General features: G+C 38.8%; 1 protein-coding gene, 1 long non-coding RNA gene and 1 other non-coding gene across 3 annotated transcripts; 2 read left to right on the top strand and 1 right to left on the bottom strand.

Moving 5' to 3' along the window:
• The first annotated feature begins 6,142 nt into the window (after positions 1 to 6,142).
• LOC131012104 (uncharacterized) lies at positions 6,143 to 6,581 on the top strand. The gene is made up of 3 exons (XR_009097202.1): positions 6,143 to 6,175; positions 6,397 to 6,481; positions 6,568 to 6,581. It is a non-coding gene; the product is annotated as an uncharacterized LOC131012104 (long non-coding RNA).
• A 2,299-nt stretch (positions 6,582 to 8,880) lies between these two features.
• Positions 8,881 to 9,016, top strand: LOC131013746 (small nucleolar RNA Z247). The gene has a single exon (XR_009097832.1). It is a non-coding gene; the product is annotated as a small nucleolar RNA Z247 (small nucleolar RNA).
• A 5,192-nt stretch (positions 9,017 to 14,208) lies between these two features.
• LOC131008334 (G-type lectin S-receptor-like serine/threonine-protein kinase SD1-1) lies at positions 14,209 to 16,106 on the bottom strand. Its single transcript, XM_057935217.1, has 8 exons — positions 15,998 to 16,106; positions 15,658 to 15,887; positions 15,516 to 15,588; positions 15,280 to 15,465; positions 15,063 to 15,188; positions 14,851 to 14,972; positions 14,540 to 14,738; positions 14,209 to 14,447 (listed from the first exon to the last, which is right to left on the bottom strand). Exons 1-8 carry the CDS (start codon positions 16,104 to 16,106, stop codon positions 14,209 to 14,211), a joined length of 1,284 nt encoding a protein of 427 aa, XP_057791200.1.
• Positions 16,107 to 21,713: the final 5,607 nt, after the last annotated feature.

Raw genomic sequence — 21,713 nt, 5'->3', positions numbered from 1 at the left:
GTGCTCTTCATTCAATACGACAACAATTCTATTCTTTCTCGGCAATTCAGCTTTTTCTCAACTTTTACGCTCAAACACTAGGTAAAACTCGCAACTTAGAATTAGGTGTTGATAAGATACTTTATCAAGTTGTGAAAAAAATAAAAAGTAAGAGTAATTAAATGTATTATAAGTGGTGGCGTATAGTCCAAAAATAGAAAATTCGTTTGTTGACCGATGGATTATATCCATATCATAATTTTCAAAATTTAGTAATATTTTTACTTTTATATATGAATATTTACCACTAAAGTAATTATTCGATTTACTTTTGTGAAAATAAAATATTGAACTAATTAATAAAGTCACTTGAATTTTAGCCTTTTAGTAATTTCCCTTAAGATTTTTGTATCTCTTGAGAAGTTAATTTGAAAAAAATCTAATTGAAGATAAGATTAATATTCTTAATTTTTTATTTTCTAATTATGTTTTGATCTTTTTAACAAAGTGATAAATGTATATATGAGAAGTAAAATTAATTTTTATACTACTCAAATTTTACAATATGATAACTGTTTAAGTCTATATTAATGAATTTATACAAATTGCATGCAATGCACTAGTAGAATTAGAGAAGGGCAGACGAGAGATGAGTAAGAAAAGCTAATTGGAGTTGGATTCCTTGTATGCCAAGGATTGAATTAATGCGGTGCTAAAACAACATAAATAAAGCCCAATGAATTACATCCAAATTACATTCCCTCTCACAAAATCTCCCATCCATGGCTTCCGGGTACAATTGTTTCACGACATTCAACGTAGTCAAACGCTCATTCCGGGGCACTATTTTCCCTCATCTCGAAATCCAATTCAAGCTTTTCTTCGGCAACGAGTATTACCACCGCCAAGATTCCAGACTTGAACGCCTCCCTGCCTCGGGCCACAGCAACACCGCCGCCCACATCATCGCTCGAGGACACGTGTGGTACGACAATGTCCGAGAGGCGGTAGGAAACGCCATCGGCGGCCGTCTCCATGAACACGAATGCCGGCGTGCGATTATGCTGGCGTGGGAGGAGGTGTGGAAGGCTTTCATGCCCATCCAAACCCTACCTAAGTACACCGTTTTTGATCTCCATTTGTATATACGGTCCACACACTTGTACCTTTATGCCGACAATCCTCGCGCAGCGGATTCGGTGTTGGAGAAGTGCGACGAGGTTGATGAGGAGAGCTGTTGCTGCATCTGCTTGGAGGAGCTCCGCGGCAGCGTGGCGTTGAGGAGAATGCCGTGTTCGCATGTGTTTCATGGCGGCTGCATCAAGGAATGGCTGCGGAAGAGTCATTGTTGCCCGCTTTGCCGCTACCAGATGCCCACCAATTAGATATATATATCCACTGCATGTTTTTGCATGTTTCCTACAACAATTTCCAGATTTCATTAATTTCTATGTTATTAAACTGCGATTTTATTAATAAAGGAAAAAAATAAAAAAAACCAAAGAAACCCTTGAGAGCATAGGAGACGCAGACTAAGGGCCGAGCCTCGTTAAAACCTTTCTACGGAAAACCCATAGGGAGAGACCGTAGAAAGGAAAAAGAGTGCCCGTCAAAAAAAACGAAAAGAAGGGGGGCGAGAGCGGAGGGTTAATTTTCCGGAACTCCGGCCTAACCATCGTCCCCAAACCAACCCGGCTCTCACCCCGCAAAAAAAAAAAAAAAAAAAAAAAAAAAAAAAACAAACAAACAGAGGCAGCTTGTCGGTGAGACGCCGTCGCCAAGTAGCCCAGAAAGGAAAGCTATACTGCCGGTAAGATTCTGTCGGCATTAGCTCGAACAAAGAAGACAAACATAAGTAAGCAACACAGCCGGTAAGCTGCCGTCGCCGTGAGCTTACCACTAAACCACGATCAGAGCGTAGTGAGGTCGTCGCCGGAAACTAAAACTCTGTGAAATCTCCGATTGCGCGATCTGCCCAACAAGCAACGATCATGCCAAAAGCAACTCCAGAAACCAAAGCCGCAGCGCAGCTCATCAATGCAGCCCCTCCAGAACTCCCACGATCGCCATCCAAACATTTCATTAATTTCTATGTAGTCTGCTGGAATTAATTATTTTTAATTTATATGAATGACAAGTGATTTATTCTATAACTGTTTATTAGTACAAGATATATTGAATCTCAAAATAATTATTATTATTATTACACACATACATACTCACCCACGCTAGAGTAGCCAAAGGATGTGCTTCACACACAAAAATAAGGATTCTACCAAATATAATTTGTGATTTTCATATATATTTTTATCTGTTAAAAATCAAGTAATATGCATGAAATTAATATAACAAATTGACAAAACAATCTATCGAAAAATTCGAAATAACCTCTCTTTTTTTTTCTTTCTTTCGAAATAACACTTATTTTTAGTAAACGTTAGACCATCCATCCAACCAAAATATTAAAAATAAGGAAAATATTTGAAAAATAAAGATATAGAAAATACGCCCAAATTACGAAAACCGAAAATAAGAGAACAAATCTAGTCAATTAATTTAAGAAATAAAAACCCAAAAGTATTTATTAAGTCACTCAAATATAAAAGAAACACCAAAAAGAATTTTTTTTAAGAAAAAAATCCTAAAGAAGGCAAGAACCAAGAAGAGATATAATTAAGTAACCCAAATATTCTCTAGTTGGAGTTCGACTTTGATACGTATTATATGAAGTATAAAACAAAAACAAAAATCAGATAGCGTATTACAGATTGCATGGAAACAAATTAGTTATTAAAAATGATGAAAATAAATATTTAGAAAGTAAATAAAACAAATGTATAACTACATCCAGAAAGAAACCTAAAAATAAGAATAAAACCTAGTTAATTAATTCAAGAAATAAACTAAAAGCCAAAACACGTAATTATAACACAACTAATTAAAATTTAAAATGAAGTTAATCCACAAAAAGAGATTAAAAAATAAAACTAAAGAAGGCAAGAAGAGATAAGTAAGCCTAACCGAAATGTAACCTAATTGGAGTCCGAATCCTTCTACGCCAAGTATTCCTAGCAACACGATATAAATAAACGTCGACAGTCATATCCAATTTTCTCCAAATTACATTCTTTCTCGAAAAAGAATAAACACCAAATTCTGTTTACAACAATGCCATTATTAATTTCTGGAGCAATGAGCATGAATTACGAGCGCCTCAGTGGAAGTAATCGAAAGTGCATTCCAGTCCACTATGTGAAGATCAAATTCCAACTTTCCATACACACCGAAACTTCCAACTATGTCGTAAACCCATATTCGCCAATGGACCCACACTTTCTTGAATCCCTCCCTACTTTGAACTACAACACCACCGTTCAAGAATCCTTGTCGAGCGACGATGTACGAGAGGTGCTCGTAGAGGCCGTCGGCGATCGAGCGTCGGCGCCTGATCACCTTCGCGTGGGCGGAAGTGTACAAGAGTTTTACGGCCGTGTTGGAAGAAATGCACAGATGGCCAAGCATGATATTTATGCAGATTATCCTAATAAGGTTCCACCTCATCAACCTATGCCACGTTGCATGTTGAGTGGCATTCAAAGTCATTTGACTGGAGCTCGTGAGAACAAAGTGTGAACAAGTTTTCTGTTACATAGTTTTGTTTGTTTATGATTGTACTTCTGCTCCTCATTATGAGAGTGCAATATTTGTCCGTTGTAGAGTGAGCTCTAGGGTTTAGGAGATTATCTAGAATCCTCTCTAGCTTACTATATATGCTAGGTTACTCTGTATTGTTCCTTGGGTTTTTCTTTTAGATTAAGAAATTCATCTGCTCGTTTACATTATGTCTGCTTCTTCCCTTAGTTTATTGTTTTCTATCATGGTATCAGAGCAGGTTGTCTAGGACCTGTCTCTATCCCTCTTTTTCTTTCTTCCTTTGACTTGTCTTTATCATGGCAAATCCAACCAATTTCATTCCTATCATACCACAAAACAACCAGATCTCTGTGAAGCTTAATGAGAATAATTTTCTCATCTGCACTACTACAAAAGTTTACATACATAACAGTGAATAGATAACGGTTTTTTCAAAAACCGTTATGTATGAGCGCACTTTTAGGAATAGATAACGATTTTGCGAAAATCCGTTATCTATGTAGTGTTGTCTAAATGCATAGATAACGGTTTGAACAAATGCGTTATGTTTTTGCGTTATCTATTAGTTGCATACATAACGGTATTACAAAACCGTTGTGCCACCGTTATCTATGACCATCTTTTGTAACGGTTATTTTAACCGTTATATATGAGCGCCTCAATACTGTTATGTATTACTTTTATAGTATTTATTTTTAATTTTAATAATATTATAAAAAATTAAAACCCTAATTTCCTAATACACCCAGCCAATCCACTCTCTCTCTCTCACCGTTCTCTCCTCTTCCTTTTCTCTTAGCCACCGCCTTACTCCCTTCAAACCAGGCGGCTACTGTCGCCGCCAGCCCCCATCCTCGCCGCCATTCTCCACCGTCCTCGCCGCCGCGTAGCTGTTCGCGCCGCCGTCCTCGCCACCATCCTCGCCGCTGAGGCCCTTTATCCCTTTCTCTTCTGCGAACAGCAGCGGTCCGAGCCGCCGCCGCTGATGTATCATTCTCTGAAACTCCGACGCCGCTTCTGTAAAATCTGGCGACTGATTTTCGCCGTTCTTTCCCTCTTTTTCTCTTCGTCTCGGTTTCCCTCTCTAATCCCTCACTGGAAGCGCACAATTGAAGGGGAGAAGTCGAGCCCTAGCTTCTCTGTCTGAAATTGCCGGTCGCCGCCCTGGCTTGACGCCGCCGCGTCTCTCTTGGTCGGAGATCGCAACACCGCTAAAGTCCTTCCTCTGCTCACAGATCGAGCCCTAGTTTCTCTCGATCCAGCTAAGATAATTTTTGGTTCTATCACTCTTTGATTTTTGTTTATTTGGAATCTGAGGTTGTGATTGTTGGTTTGGATGAACCCTAACTATGTGGGGTTATGATTGTGAGTTATTTGCTGGTTTTCGATTGCTTGTTTGTATTGACATGCAACCCCTAGGATGAAACCTAGGTTTGGATGTGTTTGGTGCAAACTGATTGTTGGTTAATTTGTCAATGATGCAATCTGATTGTTTCTTCTTTGGATGCTGAGGCATTGTGATGCTTACTTGGGGTTATGATTGTGGGTTATTAGTTGGTTTTCGATTGCTTGTTTGTATTGGCATGCAACCCCTAGGATGAAACCTAGGTTTGGATGTGTTTGATGCAAACTGAAATGTTAAAATGTCAATGATGCAAACTGAAATTTTAATTAAGCTGAGACATTACATGAGTTTACATGCTAAACAACAGGTTCATGCTTTTATAACTTCATCTGCTGCATGCTAATTTTTCAAATGGATTTTCAGGCCTGCTCTTTTCTTATTACCTATGCGCGGATTGAGTAGCTGTTTTTTCTTTTGAATGATTACCTGCAGCTCATCCCCGTTCTGTGGATTACCAATTTCTCTTGGTGTTTTCAAGTGAAGTTGGTGTTGAAAATGTTGATTTGTGTAACGTTGTCCCTTCATGTGATTAAAACTGATGTAAAGCATTGTAGAGTTCCCATGTGATGGAGCTTGATGTGAAACTTGTTCAGTTCATTATAAGCACGCTGCCTGCCGAAGATGTTTATTTAGAGCCTTAGCAGAGCTATCAAATATGGTGATTCTTAGTAGTGAAGATTCTATTGTAGCCTCTAACTTCATCTTCCAATGCATTTATTGTGAATCTTATCATGCTTGAACTACCTCAATTTCAGGGAGTGTTATGTTCAACACTATAGTCACTAACAAGTGATTGAGTTTTATCCATTAAGAAATGAGCTTATTTAGCCCAGGGACTTTATAGATTGTGATGTGGGATGCTGAGTTACATTTATGTGAATGATATTCTATTTGCAGTTTGATTATATGTTTGGAACGAAGAGGCTGCAGGTAATTATGTAATTGAAATTATGTTGATTTGATAAGCTTTTAACCCAAAGGTTCTTTTGCTTAACGCAGCCCTTTTTAATAACAGTAGACGGCAGTTTAGTGTTTATTTTAGTGTTTCACTGTTTGACAGATAGCTGTTCAAAACATAAAAATTGTTGAAGAGTTTGGTGGGTGCAATTATGCATCAACAGATCTTGCTGCTCTGTGGTGAGTTGCCACATTTAGCAAAGGTTCTTTCTGATCCTTTTTCTTATTGTAGCACACTACTAGTTGCTAGGAGTAGTGTACCCCTGGTTTAGAATAGGGTCAGATACCTACAATGTTGGTGCCTTTTTACTGTTATTGCTATAACAGGTGCTGATAAAAAACTTGTAAATGTAAGCCTTGGAAAGTGTTCTTGTTCTAAGACTTACATGTACAATATGTAGGTACCGACTGAACGAGGAAAAGGCTGAATGGATTATATATGTTACTGATGTTGGCCAAAGAGAGCACTTTGAAATGCTTTTTGCTGTAAGTTTGAATGTCTTACACTTCATGTCTTTACATAAACTCCCTTGCATGCTGAATTTCATGCTGAGAGAGTGATGCACTTTCAGGCGGCCAAACGAGCGGTTGGCTTCCAGCTGATGGCAGTAAGTATCCTAAAGCTAGTCATGTCGGGTTTGGGCTTGTCCTTGGAGAAGATGGAAAACGATTCTATACTCGCAGTACTGAAACTGTCAAACTGGTTGATTTACTAATTGAAGCCAAAAGTAGATGCAAAACCGCTTTAATTGAAAGAGGTTAGTTGTGTATTCTTTATCCTCGGCTCTAATACCTGAGTTGATTCATATTGTTCTGCTTATGCTCTGAAATGAGAAAACCGGACCTAACAAGTACTTAAATGCATGCCAGGCAAAGATAAAGAATGGACTGAGGAGGAGCTTGATAAAACTGCTGAAGCAGTTGGATATGGGGCTGTTAAGTAAGTTTCCTGCATCTTGGGCTGTTTTTCTCTGATGAGTATTGTTCTATGATGTTTTGGCTAGAGAGATTATAAATCTTTCACTAGCTGTTGCTAACAAGATCTCTCATGATAGTCAATTTTTGTCCATAAAACAGATATGATGATCTGAAGAATAACCGGACAACGAACTATACATTTAGTTTTGACCAGATGCTCAATGATAAGGTGAGTTACAAAGATCATAAGCATAAGTGAAAGAATTAGTTAATAGCATTAAATGACAAGTTATTAATATTGTAAAATAAATGTTTTGCTCCACATACCTTCTGTAAATGAAAGTTAAATTCTGTGACTGTTGTTTTTTGGTCTCAGGCTCAGCACTTTCTAAAAAATCTATACAAGGAGGTAGCACTTCGATTGCAGGGATGTGGAGTGCAAGGAAGAGCTTTTACTCTCAAGGTTGTGTCTCATTTTCTCAAGTAAAAGAGTATATATTTTGATGCAACTGTCACAGAATGTATCGGCCATTAATTGATGCTTAAATGCTTAAACAACTATTCAACCTTTATTCTAGGGTTTACGGTTTAGTTTTTTCTCAAAAACCTATTCAACCTTTATTCCAGATAAAAAAGAAGAAAAGTGATGCAGGAGAACCAGTAAAGTACATGGGCTGTGGGGACTGCGAGAATCTCAGTAAAGTACATGGGCTATGGTAGCTTGGGATGGCTTGAGGTCAAAAGACAACCAGAGAATCATAGCAGGTTGATTAACTAGTTCTTGAGGACTTGGTGCTAGAAACATTGTATGATAGATTTTTGTTTTAGCCATAAGGTAGTTGGTATTTTCAATTTTGAATCGGAATATGCAATGATGATGTATACTTGATATTTGGTTCATTTGTATAATAATGTATGAATTTTTTGGATGATATATAATATTGTTATCATTGATTTTATCATTTTGTCGTTTTATAAAAATTGCAAAATTTAAAAATATACTACAATTATATAAAGTGCAAAAAACTGTTATAAAAGGTGCAAAAAATCGTTATGTATTCTAATTAAAGATAACGGTTAAAATCATTATAAAAACTGCAAAAATCGTTATAAAAAGTGCAAAAAATCGTTATAAAAAGTGCAAAAAACCGTTATGTATTCTATCAAAGGTAACGGTTAAAACCGTTATAAAAAGTGCAAAAAACTGTTAACTATGATAAAAAAAAAATTAATACATAACGGAAAAATCTTAATACATAACGGTGAAAAACCGTTATGTATTCTATCAAAGATAACGGTTAAAACCGTTATAAAAAGTGCAAAAAACTGTTAACTATGATAAAAAAAAAATAAAAAACAAATTAATACATAACGGTGAAAAACCGTTATGTATAACCTTTATAGATAACGGATGCGTACTGTTATGTATGACGCATCGTACCGTTATCTATGCTACTATACATAACGGTTTTGAAACCGTTGTGTATGACGTATAGAATAGATAACACCACTATACACAACGGTTTTTTTGCTCATAGATAACGGAAAAAATCCGTTATCTATGAGCGTTTTTCTAGTAGTGCTGGAAACAACAGATAATGGCTAATGTAAGAGGTCTAGGCCTTGAAAAGTTTTTTGTGAGAGAACCACCATCTGCAACTATCACTCGTGAAGATGGAGAAATTTTACCAAACTCTGAGTATATCAGCTGGATCAGACAGGACCAGCTTCTCTCAGCTTGGATTCAGTCCTCCTTGACTGAAAGCACCATGATTCTTGTTGTAGGCCTCACTACAAGCAAGGAGATCTGGGAGGCTCTTCTTCTCAACTACTCAAATCAGTCCAAAGCCAAGGTGATGCAGTACAAGCTTCAGCTGCAGACATTAAAAAAGGACTCTCTTAGCATGAGGGATTATCTCAACAAAGTTAAGACCTGCTGCGATCTCCTTGGATCTGCAGGATACAAGGATTCCGAAGATGACCAAATCATGCATACTCTTGCGGGTTTAGGCACTGAGTATGACTCTGTCATGGTCACCATTACTTCAAAACCAGAAGCTTGGACCATTGGTGATGTGAGCTCGTTGTTGCTGAGTTTTGAAAATAGAATTGAGTCTGCCAAGGCTCAGATTATTAACACTGAAGGATCCCAACCTTCAGCTAATTTTGTTCAAGGTGCTCAACAAAATACTACTTCAAATCAGAGTGGCAGAGGAAAAGGCTATCAAGGCAACAACAACAACTCTTCCAGAGGTGGTTTCTCTGGAGGATTTGGTGGAAGAGGTAGAAATGGTGGTCGTGGTGGCAGAGGTGGAGGCAGATATAACAACAACAAGCCCATATGTCAAGTTTGTGGGATACCTGGGCATACTGCTGACAGGTGTTGGCATCGCTTTGAGCCGAATTTTGTTCCTGGATCAACAAGGCCTAACACCATGAGAACTCCTTCTCTAGCTCAAGGCAATATACAGTCTGGTTTTCCACATCACAATTTCTCTCCACAACCTGGCCTCAACCTGGCTCAACTACCCTCTACCACCACCCCTTCAGAGTCTTGGTTTGACACCAGCAACACTTCCGCCTGGTACCCAGATTCTGGTGCAACAAACCATGTCTCCCATGATTACAATGCCTTTCATTCTGCATCTGATTCTCATGGAGGTAAGAAACTTCAGATGGGTAATGGTTCCTTGGTTGATATTACACATGTTGGTGATTCTGTTATTTCTTCTCCCTCTAACCATTCCAAACACTTCATCCTTAAACATCTTTTACATGTTCCTCGCATAAAGAAAAATTTACTTAGCGTGTCTCAATTTGCTCATGATAATAAGGTCTTTTTTGAATTTCACCCCTACTATTATCTTGTTAAGGACCAGGAAACCAAAGCACCTCTTCTCAAGGGCACTCTTAGAGATGGCTTATATCAGTTCACTCTGCAAAAATCATCCTTAGTTTCTCCTTCTTCAATCAAGAGCATTGCTGCTCATTCTGCTGGACCTGCTGCCTGCCCTCCTCTTCCCACTGCCTTTACTTCTTCTTTTTCTAGTAATAGTTGCTCTATTGTAGATTCTCTTGATCTTTGGCATAGGAGATTAGGCCATTGTGCTTTAGACATTGTCAAAAAGGCACTACAACATTGTAATATATATTTTCCATCAATGCCAATATCAAGCTTTTGTCATTCTTGTTCTGTCTCAAAAATTCATAGACTTCCTTATGCTCACTCTACTGTTGTTTATAATGAACCATTTGCCCTCGTTCATAGTGATCTTTGGGGTCCATCCCCTGTTCTTTCTTCCAATGGGTTTCACTATTATGTCTCTTTCATTGACCATTACAGTCGGTTCACATGGTTATACTTGTTAAAACAAAAGTCTGAAGTGAACCTTATTTTTCAAAGATTTAAAACAATGGTTGAAACCCAATTTTCTCACAAAATCAAAATTCTTCAGACTGACTGGGGAGGTGAGTATAGAGGCATGAGTACTTTCCTCCAGAACACTGGTATCTTACATCGAATCTCGTGCCCCTATACTCCTCAGCAAAATGGCTTAGCTGAGAGAAAGCACAAACATGTGTTTGAAATGGGGCTTTCTCTTTTAGCTCAAGCTAATCTCCCCACCAAGTTTTGGGATGATGCTTTTGTTTCCTCTGTGTTTATCATAAATAGGACTCCCACTAAACTCTATTTCAGTATACACACTATTATTCATTCATAACCTTAAAATATATCGAGAGAATATCTAAGACTTGTGGTGTCAGCGAAAGAGTGACGATAAAAATAACGATCGATTTTAGAATAATAAAGAATTAATATTATTGTTAAAAGGGTTAAGTATCAATTTGGTCCCTAACGTAGAAGCCCTTGTAGCTATTAACACCCTATGGGCAGGGGTGTGTCAACTAAGCCCCTGAAGTACCTAATTTCCGCCAATTAACTCCTCCGACTTAACGGGCGGTTAACACCGTTAACTATTTTAATTTTTTAATTTTATTTTATTTTATTGGTGGTGGGACCCACACCATCTTCTTCACCAAGCTCGCTGGAAACACGCCGGAAACCTAATCCACCCCTTCCCCGAAACTCCGGCGTCGCAGCGGCGACAAGCCGCGGCCGCCTATCTCACCAAAGTGGTTGACACCATTCCAAATCAAGATTTTCTGAAGAAAAATATTATGAAGGATGGCCGCCGTCTCCGGTCAAACCAGCACAAAGCGGCGATTAGGCCCCATGCCCTCCGCCGTGCCGTGCGCTGCCGCCGGACCATGCGTCCCTCACCGCCACCAGCCTGACTTCGCTTCAAACTCCGACCAGAAGCGGCGAGAAAGACCGACTGGATCTGGAAGATCGGCCGACAGGGAGACTGGATCTGGAGGAGCGGCTGGATCTGGAAGGAGACCGGCCGACAGGGAAGACCGGGCGACTGGATCTGGAGGGTGCGACTGCCGACTGGATCTGGAGGAAGACCGGCCGAAAGGGGGAGGAACTGCGGGCTGTCAAGGAGGTGAAGGGCAGAGGTGGGCGGGGGAAGCCTCGACGACGCGGCGTCTACAGGTGGAGGGAGGGGAAGATATGAGGGTTTTAGGGGAGTCGTGGTGTTTCTGCAATGGTGGGGGCAAGTCAGAGAGAATGAAGGGCGCCATTTTCTCCGGCAAGGCTCCGGCCATGGCGAGAATCAACGGCGGCGGCACGAGCTTCCTGATCTATCGCAATATGCTACTCACAACCCACGCCAATCTCGCATCTGTAGCTCCCGCTAAAGCCGCCGAGATCCGACTCCACAATGGCCTCTTCGCGGCTTGTCGCCGCTGCGACGCTGGAGTTTCGGAGAAGGGGTGGATTAGGTTTTCGGCGTGTTTTCGGCGAGCTTGGTGAAGAAAATGGTGTGGGTCCCACCATCAATAAAATTTAAAAAAATTAAAAAATTAAAATAGTTAACGATGTTAACCGTCCGTTAAGTCGGATGGGTTAATTGGCGGAAATTAGGTACTTCAGGGGCTTAGTTGACACACCCCTGCCCATAGGGTGTTAATAGCTATAGGGGCCTCTACGTTAGGGGCCAAATTGATACTTAACCCTTGTTAAAAAATAACGATCGATTTTAACAAATTCTTAACGATTTTAAAATAAGAATAAGATATAAAAAGAATTATGAACGACTGAGATTTCGATCGTTGAAAAAAAATTATGAACGACCGAAGTTTCGGTCATTATAAAATTTAGAAAAATTAAAAAAGTTTGATCGTGAAATGGTCGTAGGGCTCCTAATTTAACGACCGAAATTTTCGATCGTTAATTTCGGTCAGTATAAGCGTTTTTTTCTAGTAGTGACAGTTGCAGTGAATTATTTTTCAACTTATTTGCGAAATATACTCAAGAAAGTCTTCACTTAATCCACCAAATTAAAACATATTCAATGAATTTTTTTTAGGGAAAGACGACTGAATATATTAATTATAATCCCGATGAATCAAGTCGAGGAGCCAGCTCGGGAAAGCTGAATCCCAAATCTTTACATCGACACAAGAGATAGTGAAATTCGCTAAAGAATTGGCTACACAATTAGCCTATCTACGAACGTGGCGAAAATCCACCACACAAGCCTCTCTAGCAAAAGCAAACGCCTCACAAAAATCAGCACATAAAGAATCCGAGCTCACTTGCTCATCGTGGACGACATGAACCGCCAGAAGAGAATCTGATAAGACCATAATGGGGCCGAGGTCACGTTGAAGACAGTGGCCAATACCGATTAACATAGCATGAAGCTCCCCCATGAGAGTAGAAGTAGTGCTCCCAATCTTCTGAGCCACTGCTATGATAGGCCCTCTCTTCCAGTTGCGAACATTAATGCAGCCAACTCCGACGTCGCAACCTCCATCCCTCCTCGCCACATCAACATATTCAATGAATTATCCAAATAATATTAATACTCCCTCCGTCCCATAAGCTTAGGCTGATTGGGATTTTCAAAAAGATTAAGAAAAATCATTGGAAATGAAAATATATAAGTAAAATTCCTAGTATGCCCATATTTATTATTTAATGATGTATTAAAGTGGGAGTAAATTAAAGAATTAAATAGGGATATAATAGTAAATGAGTAAAAAAATACTCCCTCCGTCCACGAAATGAGTACCCATTTGGGGGTGGCACGGGTTTTAAGAAATTGATTAAGTGTGTGTAAGTGGAATAAGGGACCCACTTTTATTGTGAGTGGGATGTGTGGGGTACACTTACCAAAAAAGGAAATGGATACTCATTTGGTGGACGGACCAAAAAGGAAATATGGGTACTCATTTCGTGGACGGAGGGAGTATTACTTTTTATGGAAACAAGCCTATATAAATGGGACATTCATAAAAGGAAAACAAGCCTAAGCTTATGGGACGGAGGGAGTAATAATTTCTAATCTCACCCAGGGTAACAAGTATCCTAAATTAGAGGGGATAGTTACTAACATACCGTCAACTCAAAAATATTATTCTTCCTATAAAATAAAGTAAAATAAAAACAAAAAGAAGACATATATTCGACCACTTACGAAAAACAAATTTACAGATCGAGTTTAAATTCTTTGGAAGATATATAATTTTCCTTTTGATGTTGTATGTATACACTATTTTTCACAAGTACATAATCGAATTGTTTATCAAATAAGATATCAATAAATATACATGTAACAAAAGTAAATGACTGAATATGGTGAGAACTGAGATGTATATAATATTTTATATACATGTGCTTCATTTTCCTAGCTATCTGCCTTGGATCAATGAAATGGTTACTTGATTCTCCGAATTTGTATTAGACTTATGTGCAATGCAAAGATCTCTCTTTGTGAAATACCCGGGCTCCTTAGCTTGAGCTACTGATACTTCATTCCCCAGCATGAAAACCACTGAAGACATAATAACGCCACGTGGATTGACCATAAAGCTTGAGCGGGGTCCACTGAATCTCGTAGAAAAGTATCCACCAGTTGGCTTGATTTGTCTTCTTTGTAAAGTGTCCATGCCTGCATTGCAAAATGTTAAATGATTGTTGAGTTAGTTTCTGGTTAAAAGTGTTTGTCAGATTGATTAACTACAAAATTATGCTTACGTGACCGAGCAGGTTAAGATCATGGTCTTTTAGGAAGAATCCTCTGTTTCACAATTTCTAGCACAAGAACCCCAAAGGTGAAAACATCTGACTTGATTGAGAATACCCCGTCTATTGCATATTCTGAAATTAAATTTTTGTTGTTAGATTCAACAAGTTTAGAATAATAAGTTTGTCGACCTTCTTACTATGTTCCAACAACTCTGCGAGTTTGAGCTTCTGTTTCGTTTCCTCCAAAACTCCTAGGTAGGCCAAAGTCGGATATCTTTGGGTTCATGTCAGCATCTAGCAGTATGTTGCTGGCTTTGAGGTCTTGATGGATGATTCTCAACCTCGAATCTTGATGAAGATATAAAAGCCCCTTAGCAATTCCATTGATAATATTGTAGCGTTTTCCCCAATCGAGTAGCCTGCTTTTTGTTTCATCTGTACGTATTAACATATTGTCGAGTGAGTGAGTAGTGCATGGAACTTCTTGTATCATCTATGTTCTGTGTTTCTATGTTGAAAGCGCTAACGAAATATAATGGAGTCGAGGCTACTGTTAGGCATGTATTCATAGATCAACATGTTCTCCCCTCTTTCAATACAGCCTCCTAGAAGCCTTACCAAATTCCTATGCTGAAGTTTGGCAATCAATATCAATTGATCAACTCCTTGTGAGGAGTTTTTGGCCAAGCATTTCACAGCAATTTCATGTTCATCTTCCAGCATGCCCTACAGCCATTACGATGTTGGAAGTTGTGTTCATACCATATTTCTATGATGGATTAATGTTAGTTTCAGATAATTGATAATGAATGAGTGCAAAGAAATTGTAGCATTATACCCTGTAATTAACTGGTCCAAATCCTCTCTCACCAAGCTTGTTAGCCATAGAAAAGTGATTGGTGGCTTTCAAAATTGTAGATAAATTGAAGAACGACAACTTTGCTTCTCTTGCAACCGGCCCTGCAACTGTTCAACATATTGAGCGACGAATAACTTTTCACTTCTCATCAAATATATGACTGTTCAACATATTGAACAACAATTAAATACCTTCTTTTCTCTTATTTCGGTTCTTCATCCTCTTAGTGCAAAATAAGATGATGATGAGGAATAAAGAGATCCTTGCCACTGATGCAAAACTGGGTATGAGTATTACTCGTTTCTTCCCTTTAGATCCTGCATCATTTCCATTACAACAAAGCACTATGTTATGGTAATTAATTCTCAAAAGAGAACAAGATAATGAACTTGTCCAATTATGAGTCACCTGATTCAGTGGAAGACATTTTGATGTAAAGATGTTGTCCACTCATAGGTACAACTCTGATCTCAAGTAAGTCCCCATAATAGAAGAGGCACCCACTCCTCTCTTTGCTCACATCCAGCCGTGCATACGCCGCACAAGAACAGTTCGCCGTGCACACTGCTTCGCACTCAGCCAAGCTCATCCTCCCTTCATTGAATGATGAGTTTTTCGAATCCAGCATTTTGAGCCCGGAGTACTTGAAGAACACATCACCTCGGCAGTTGCAAGCAAAGAACCCTTCGGATTAGTTTGAAAAAGCCCTTGCCAAACCTAGAATCCAGCAAAGCAACATAGCGAAACTGATTGCAAAAGAGGGGAAATCGGCCACATTAAAATTACCTTCTGGGAAGGTCCGTTTGATATCCAAAAACTGCTCAGCAACAGTCGGACAAGTGGGGAATGTTGGGGCGAACCAGAAAAGACATAAAATGGTAAGTAAAGCATTGGCTTTGCTGGATGCAGAGTAATACATGGCGTGGAGCCGTGGATGAGGATGAGGAGCGATGATTCGGAAAGGGTTTGGCTCCTCTTCTTCTTATAGGTGGAATCGGGGCTTTTTCCAGCCCATCCTTTAGTAGAGCAGAAACCAGAAGTAGAGGTATTTTATTTCACCCCTGGAAAGAGCGAAATTTGCCGTCTTTTGAGCCCTATTTCAATGGCGCCCTCCTAATGCATCTACCGGACCAATCCATCTGCCTCCAGCTCTCCAGATCCTTATGCACAAACCTGTCGAGACATCCACAGGGTGGAGAGTCCGCGACGTTGCAACTGTCGTATGCGCCACACATGTTATAGTTATCGCAACTGTCTTTGGGGAAGCTATTGTAGACGATCCACTCTGATAATACTCATGTTTTCATGGTTTTTAGTGTTCATATGATGTTAATTCTATAGGAAATTGAGTGTTGGATGATTATTTTGTACTTAAATTGTTTTATCTTGTGAAATATGATACTTGCTCGAACTTTGATGAATTTTATAGAAATATGTAGTCTGAATTTGGACCCATGGTCCTAATGAAAGTTGTATTTTGTCTCGATACGAGTTCGTAGGCGCAAACGGTTCGCAAATCTGAGTTCGGACGAGAAAGATATAGTCAAAACAAGAAAGTCGCGCGCAACAATGAATAGTGCCTGACGGGAACTTTCGAATTTTCGGAATTTTGCAGGATTTTGAGATTCTATCAGTATTTTCGAGTTCTACACTGTATTTATCTCATGTGCCTATATATAGGTCTTCTTTTGACCTATTTAGAGTTCCCAACTTTAGTTTTGAGTTCTATGGCTTTTTGTTTTCATTGTTTTCCAGTTTTTAGAGCTTGGATTGGATTTTTGCAAGCATTTAAGATTCAAGACTGTTCATTTGGTTTTATTACGGGTTTTATATAATTCAGTTCTTTCCATTACTGTCTTTTTAATTATGTTTATGTTTTCTCTTGCTATGTCTGGCTAGTTTCTTTATCTGATTCTAGGGTTTGTAAATAGTTAACTGAATTCATGTGATTAATTTGTTAATACATTTTTACCTTCCAGTTTATGATTCATAATTCCTGGTGCTTGAATTCTTGTGGATTATCTGGCCAATAGTTTGCATGTTTAGCTATTCGGTTTGAGACCTAGCTAGTGGAGATAACTGTTTTAGCGGATTCAGGAATGTGTGATATAATATTAACCTTGAGAACCGGCAGAGATAGGTAATTCATAGGGAGCGAGCTATTCTTAGGTGCTTTTGGAAGTTAGTAGATTTTCTTGAGACCGAACGGAGATAGATAATTTAATTACTAATCTACGATCGTTGCTACTGTAGCGCAAGTAATTGATGATTAATTGTGTGATCTCTCATAGCATTTTTAAATGTTATATTCCCTTTTTGGCAAGTGTACCACACACATCTCTTTAATTAATACACTCAAAAAGTGGACCCTTAAACTATTCACACTACACTCCATACATTTCTTAAAACCTGTGCCGTCCACAAATGGGTACTCATTTCGTGGACGGAAGGAGTATTTATATAAAATTAATACTAATTCAATTATTATACTTATAAATATAATAAAAAAACTAATTTTAATTGAATATATTTGATTTGAATATTGAAAAAATAAAAAACTATTCACAATTATAAAATTTGATATTATGAAAAACAAAAACAAAAAAATAAGCTACAAAAATTAAAAATAAAATACTAATTAAAAAGAATTAAAAATATATTAATTCAAAAAAGATGAGAGAGGAGAGAGAAATTCATAAAAACTTAATATTTAAACAAATTTAATTTTACATTTAAAATTAAATATTTTCATAAAATATATCATATTAAAGCTCTTATCGTGATCTTTAATTTCATATGCATATTAAATATTTTATAATAAATCGAATTTCATAATTTTAGAAAGAAATGTAACAACAAATAAAAAATTAAAGAAAATGAAAATGAAAAGAAAAATATATAGTTTAAACATAAACCTTCTATTTTATTATAATTACAAAATTCCACTCAATTTTGAATTTGAAGTTAATTTGAAATTGATTTCGAATTGGAAACTCCATTTTTAATACAGTATAGATTAAGGTTTGTTCAACACAGAGAGAAATTCTCGTCTTATGCACATAAAAGTGTTTGTTCCTCAGATTAGATTAAACTTATTGAAAGCATTTGGTTTGGGTGATAAGACATAACTAAAAAATAATTTAATTAAGTATATGGTTTGCATATTAGACTCGTCCGCTCTCTAATCATTCAATTAGTTGATTATTTATCACCTCAAATTAAATTGATTATTTAATTATCCTCGAGTTCTATAAATCTTATCAACTTTATTTATCATATTCACCAAATCAAACACTCCATAAAGTTCAATTCCAATTTTCGACCATTGCCAATGAGGTCCAACCCTCGTAAAGGTCAACTGTTTAACGATCTCGATGAACTCCTTCTTTGACGGATGTGTCTATCGATGGCTATTCTGTCATTAGTTTAGCTTGTGACATAGCGTAAGTTCTATTACAAGTTGATTTTACAATCGCCATTTTTACGTCGGCCGAAGATGGTCGGAATTCCATCGCAACCCACATTTTGCGATGAAGGTATTTGGGATGGAATTTTCATGCTAAACTGCGATATTTTTATAGTGATCATGAGAGAACCGATTAATGTATTAATTCTCGTCTACTTGCTGCCATTCAATTAATTACATGTCCATGATTTGCCACGTCTTATTTATTTATCTACGTTGGTTTTGCCCTACAAGAAAAAAGAGGGACATGCTTTCCTCCTTCACAAATAATATCTACAAGGGTCCAACGCCAAGAATACCTCTAAAACGATAGCGATATGATTTTGATTGAGTAGGACAACGTTGTTATTAATGAGAGGAAAGGCTACTCACCATAAAATAGAGTTCTATTGGTAAAGTGTTTTTTTCTTTTAAATCAATAACTAGTTTTGGTTGCGAGGCTTGAATATGAGAGTGTCTGCGAATTGTAATTCTTAACAAAGATAAAGATAAGTACTGCTTAATTATCAAAAACATAAAATTTACAATTCGTCACAAATTATTAAATGAAATTTGCTACTCGTATATATAATATTCCAATCGACTTCGCATTCCCAGTTTCAGTTTGTATAGCCTTTACATTAGGCATATTAATGTAAACCATAACTAACATATAAGCGTCACAAAATCATTAATTACATATTAATAAAATTTCAATTATATTTTAATACTTTTCAATTATGATATATTACAATTAAAAATTATTAATCACGATAAATACATCGTATGTTAATGCACAAGTATGCCTAATGTAAATATTCTAGCCTCTGTCGATCTGGAAAGCTCCCGCCCCTACTAAGGCTATCACGACTGTTTGGAAAGTTCTAAAAGAGAGGTTAGCAACCTGTGACAACCTTCAAAAAAGACAAGTGGCGTCCCGAACACGGTGGGGCTTTGTATTTTCTGTAAGTTGAAGACCGAATCTATTAATCATATCTTTTTTGAGTGCCCGAAAACTGAGGAAATTTGGAAGGAGAATCTGTCATGGATCGAGAAACAGGCAGTTTTGCACCACAAGGCAAAGGATCATCTCTTTGCTTTCACCAATCTTGGAAGTAAGGAGGATAAACCGTTCCTTGTTGGTGTTTGGATTTGTACTATTTGGTATGTTTGGAAAGAAAGGAATGAATGCAAGTTTAATCAAGGTATTTGGTGTAAAGAGAAAATTATCTTTGAAATTGTGGAGAGTTGGCCCAATTATCATTAACTCCTCTGGCCCAATACTCTTCCCTAGCCCAAATCTGCTACCCGGCCCATTCCCAAACCCTAAGCCCACTGCCCTTCAGTTTTACTCCCCTCATCCTCACTTACCTGCGCCGCTTCATTTTTTTTCGCCGCCCGTCTCCTCGATCCCCACCTCCGACTTCAATGCTCCACCCTCCTTCCCAATGACCTCCACTCCTTTTTATCCCTGCTGCAAGTCTTTCAATCGTGAGGAAGTTTCACACACTGTTTGATCGGAAGGCTCTGCTATTCCTTCCTGAAGTGTCGCCGGATTCCTGTTCGTGGTTTCCTGATTGGTGACTGTGGGTGTGAACTTCGCTTCGATTGAGTGCTTGTATCACCGGATTCCTGTCCATCGGTTTCCTGGTTTGGTGATACTTTGTGGGTGTGCAAGCAATCGGAATCTTGTCCATCGGATTCCTACTGCTGGTGGCTGTGCAATCGAGATTGTGGTGCCGATCTGTTTCTCCTGTTCCCTTTGAACCGTGATTCATTGAGCTGCTGGAAGAGCCGAGCCTACTGTGGGAAAATCTGAGCCAAAGTGTCCCAAGGACACATTTTCCCACTGCGAATCTACTCTGAACTTTCCTGCTTTCATTCTTCTCTTCATTTTGTATCCATTTACTTGTAGCTTTTCTTGGTGTTCTGCAGGGACAGAGCAGCGAAGTCGAGGCCAGCGCAGCGAAGTCGTCTCTGGCATAGCAGCGAAGCCGAGACTCCAGAGCAGCGAAGTCACCGAGGTGCCAGAGCAGCGAAGTGAAGACCAGAGCAGAGAAGTCGACACTTCAGAGCAGAGGGATCGAAGCTCCAGAGCAGCGGAGTCGAGGCTCTCCAGAGCAGCGAAGTCGTGTGCCAGAGCAGCGAAGTCAAAGTGACAGAGGAGAAGAAGAAGACGAATATTCAAGTGCTTGAGCACGAGTGGGGAAGACAGGAGGTTCGGGAATCAAGCGGTGAACCCTGGCTAGGCGAAGATACCCAACAGTGGTATCAGAGCCACGGTGACCTAGCCAGGGCACCCTCCGAACACATCTTACCCACCTCGCCGTCCTTTGGTTGCGCCGATTCGCTCCCGACGAGCAAAGATTGTGGTAAGTCTGGACTTTCCCCTACCTGGGAATCCAGCTCTGGTAAATTGGCTTAATCACTGAAGCTCTTAGATTCTAAGGTTGGTGTTGCTGCTGTTGTTTGTGTTTTGCATGTTTTGCTTGCTGAGATCTTGGTATCTTGCGATCCTGCCTTTACTTGTGCTTCCGCGTGTTGCCTGAAATCTCGATAAACCCTTGGCATTCCAAGCCAAGTGAGATCTCCCTTGTAGTTGGTCCAGTTCGTCTGGATTCTCCTTTAAAGGAGTCTCCTCGTGCGAGTATCCTGGAAAACAAGGGAGAGAGGGGCTTATCTGGATTGGTTGTGTGAGCTCTGGTGTTTGTTGAGCTCTGCTCTGGGTTGTTGCTTGCTGTCTACTTTGTTGTTTGTTGGTGTCTGTGAGGTTGCTGTCTTGAGTGTTGCTGCTTGCAGCTGTTTGAGTTTTTTTGTCATCATGAACAACTGCTATAGGTTGTGGGATAGGTCTGTCCCTGAGTTTAAAACTTGCATCAGTAGGAATGTTGTCTTCAATGAACAAAGTTTTCATGCATACTTGAATCCTCACAATCTGCTGCTCCAAGTGAGGTGGAGAAACTGAATGTTTTTTTATCAAAACAAGAATGAGCTTGTGTTTACCCCCACTGTTTCTTTTGAGGTGGATCCTCTACCCATTTTGGATGCAAACCCTGAGGTTGATATTGAACCTATCATGCATGATGAGCCTGTTATGAATGAACCTACTAAAAATGAAACTTGGACACTTGTGGTAAAGCCTACTGAATGTTCTGTTGTTGAGTCCAAATTATTGTTTAAAGTCAAGCATGAAACTGATAATGTGAGATACAAAACTAGACTTGTTGTTAAGGACTTTACTCAAAAAGTAGGCCTTGACTACAATGTGGTTTCTGCTCCTGTTGTGAACTTTGATTGTGGTTAAATTTTCAGTTTCTGTACTTTTGTGTGTGGCAAGTTCAGCCTCTGTGGCTGCTTGTCCCTTGTCTTTTTTTTTTTCTTGTGTTGTCTTTGCTTA

Source organism: Salvia miltiorrhiza, chromosome 2, assembly GCF_028751815.1.
Source record: "Salvia miltiorrhiza cultivar Shanhuang (shh) chromosome 2, IMPLAD_Smil_shh, whole genome shotgun sequence".
Classification (NCBI taxonomy): Eukaryota; Viridiplantae; Streptophyta; class Magnoliopsida; order Lamiales; family Lamiaceae; genus Salvia; species Salvia miltiorrhiza.
Note: the sequence above shows the minus strand (reverse complement) of the source record. Positions and strands in the feature narration are given on the sequence as shown.

Excerpts from the sequence above, each read along its gene's own strand:
- LOC131008334 (XM_057935217.1), bottom strand. The coding sequence starts at position 16,106 with ATGTGTGGCGCATACGACAGTTGCAACGTCGCGGACTCTCCACCCTGT. Across the intron at positions 15,589-15,657 it reads CAAACGGACCTTCCCAGAAG|GTTTGGCAAGGGCTTTTTCA; the intron begins GTAATTTTAATG and ends GCTGGATTCTAG. Across the intron at positions 14,739-14,850 it reads TTGGACCAGTTAATTACAGG|GGCATGCTGGAAGATGAACA; the intron begins GTATAATGCTAC and ends TAATGGCTGTAG.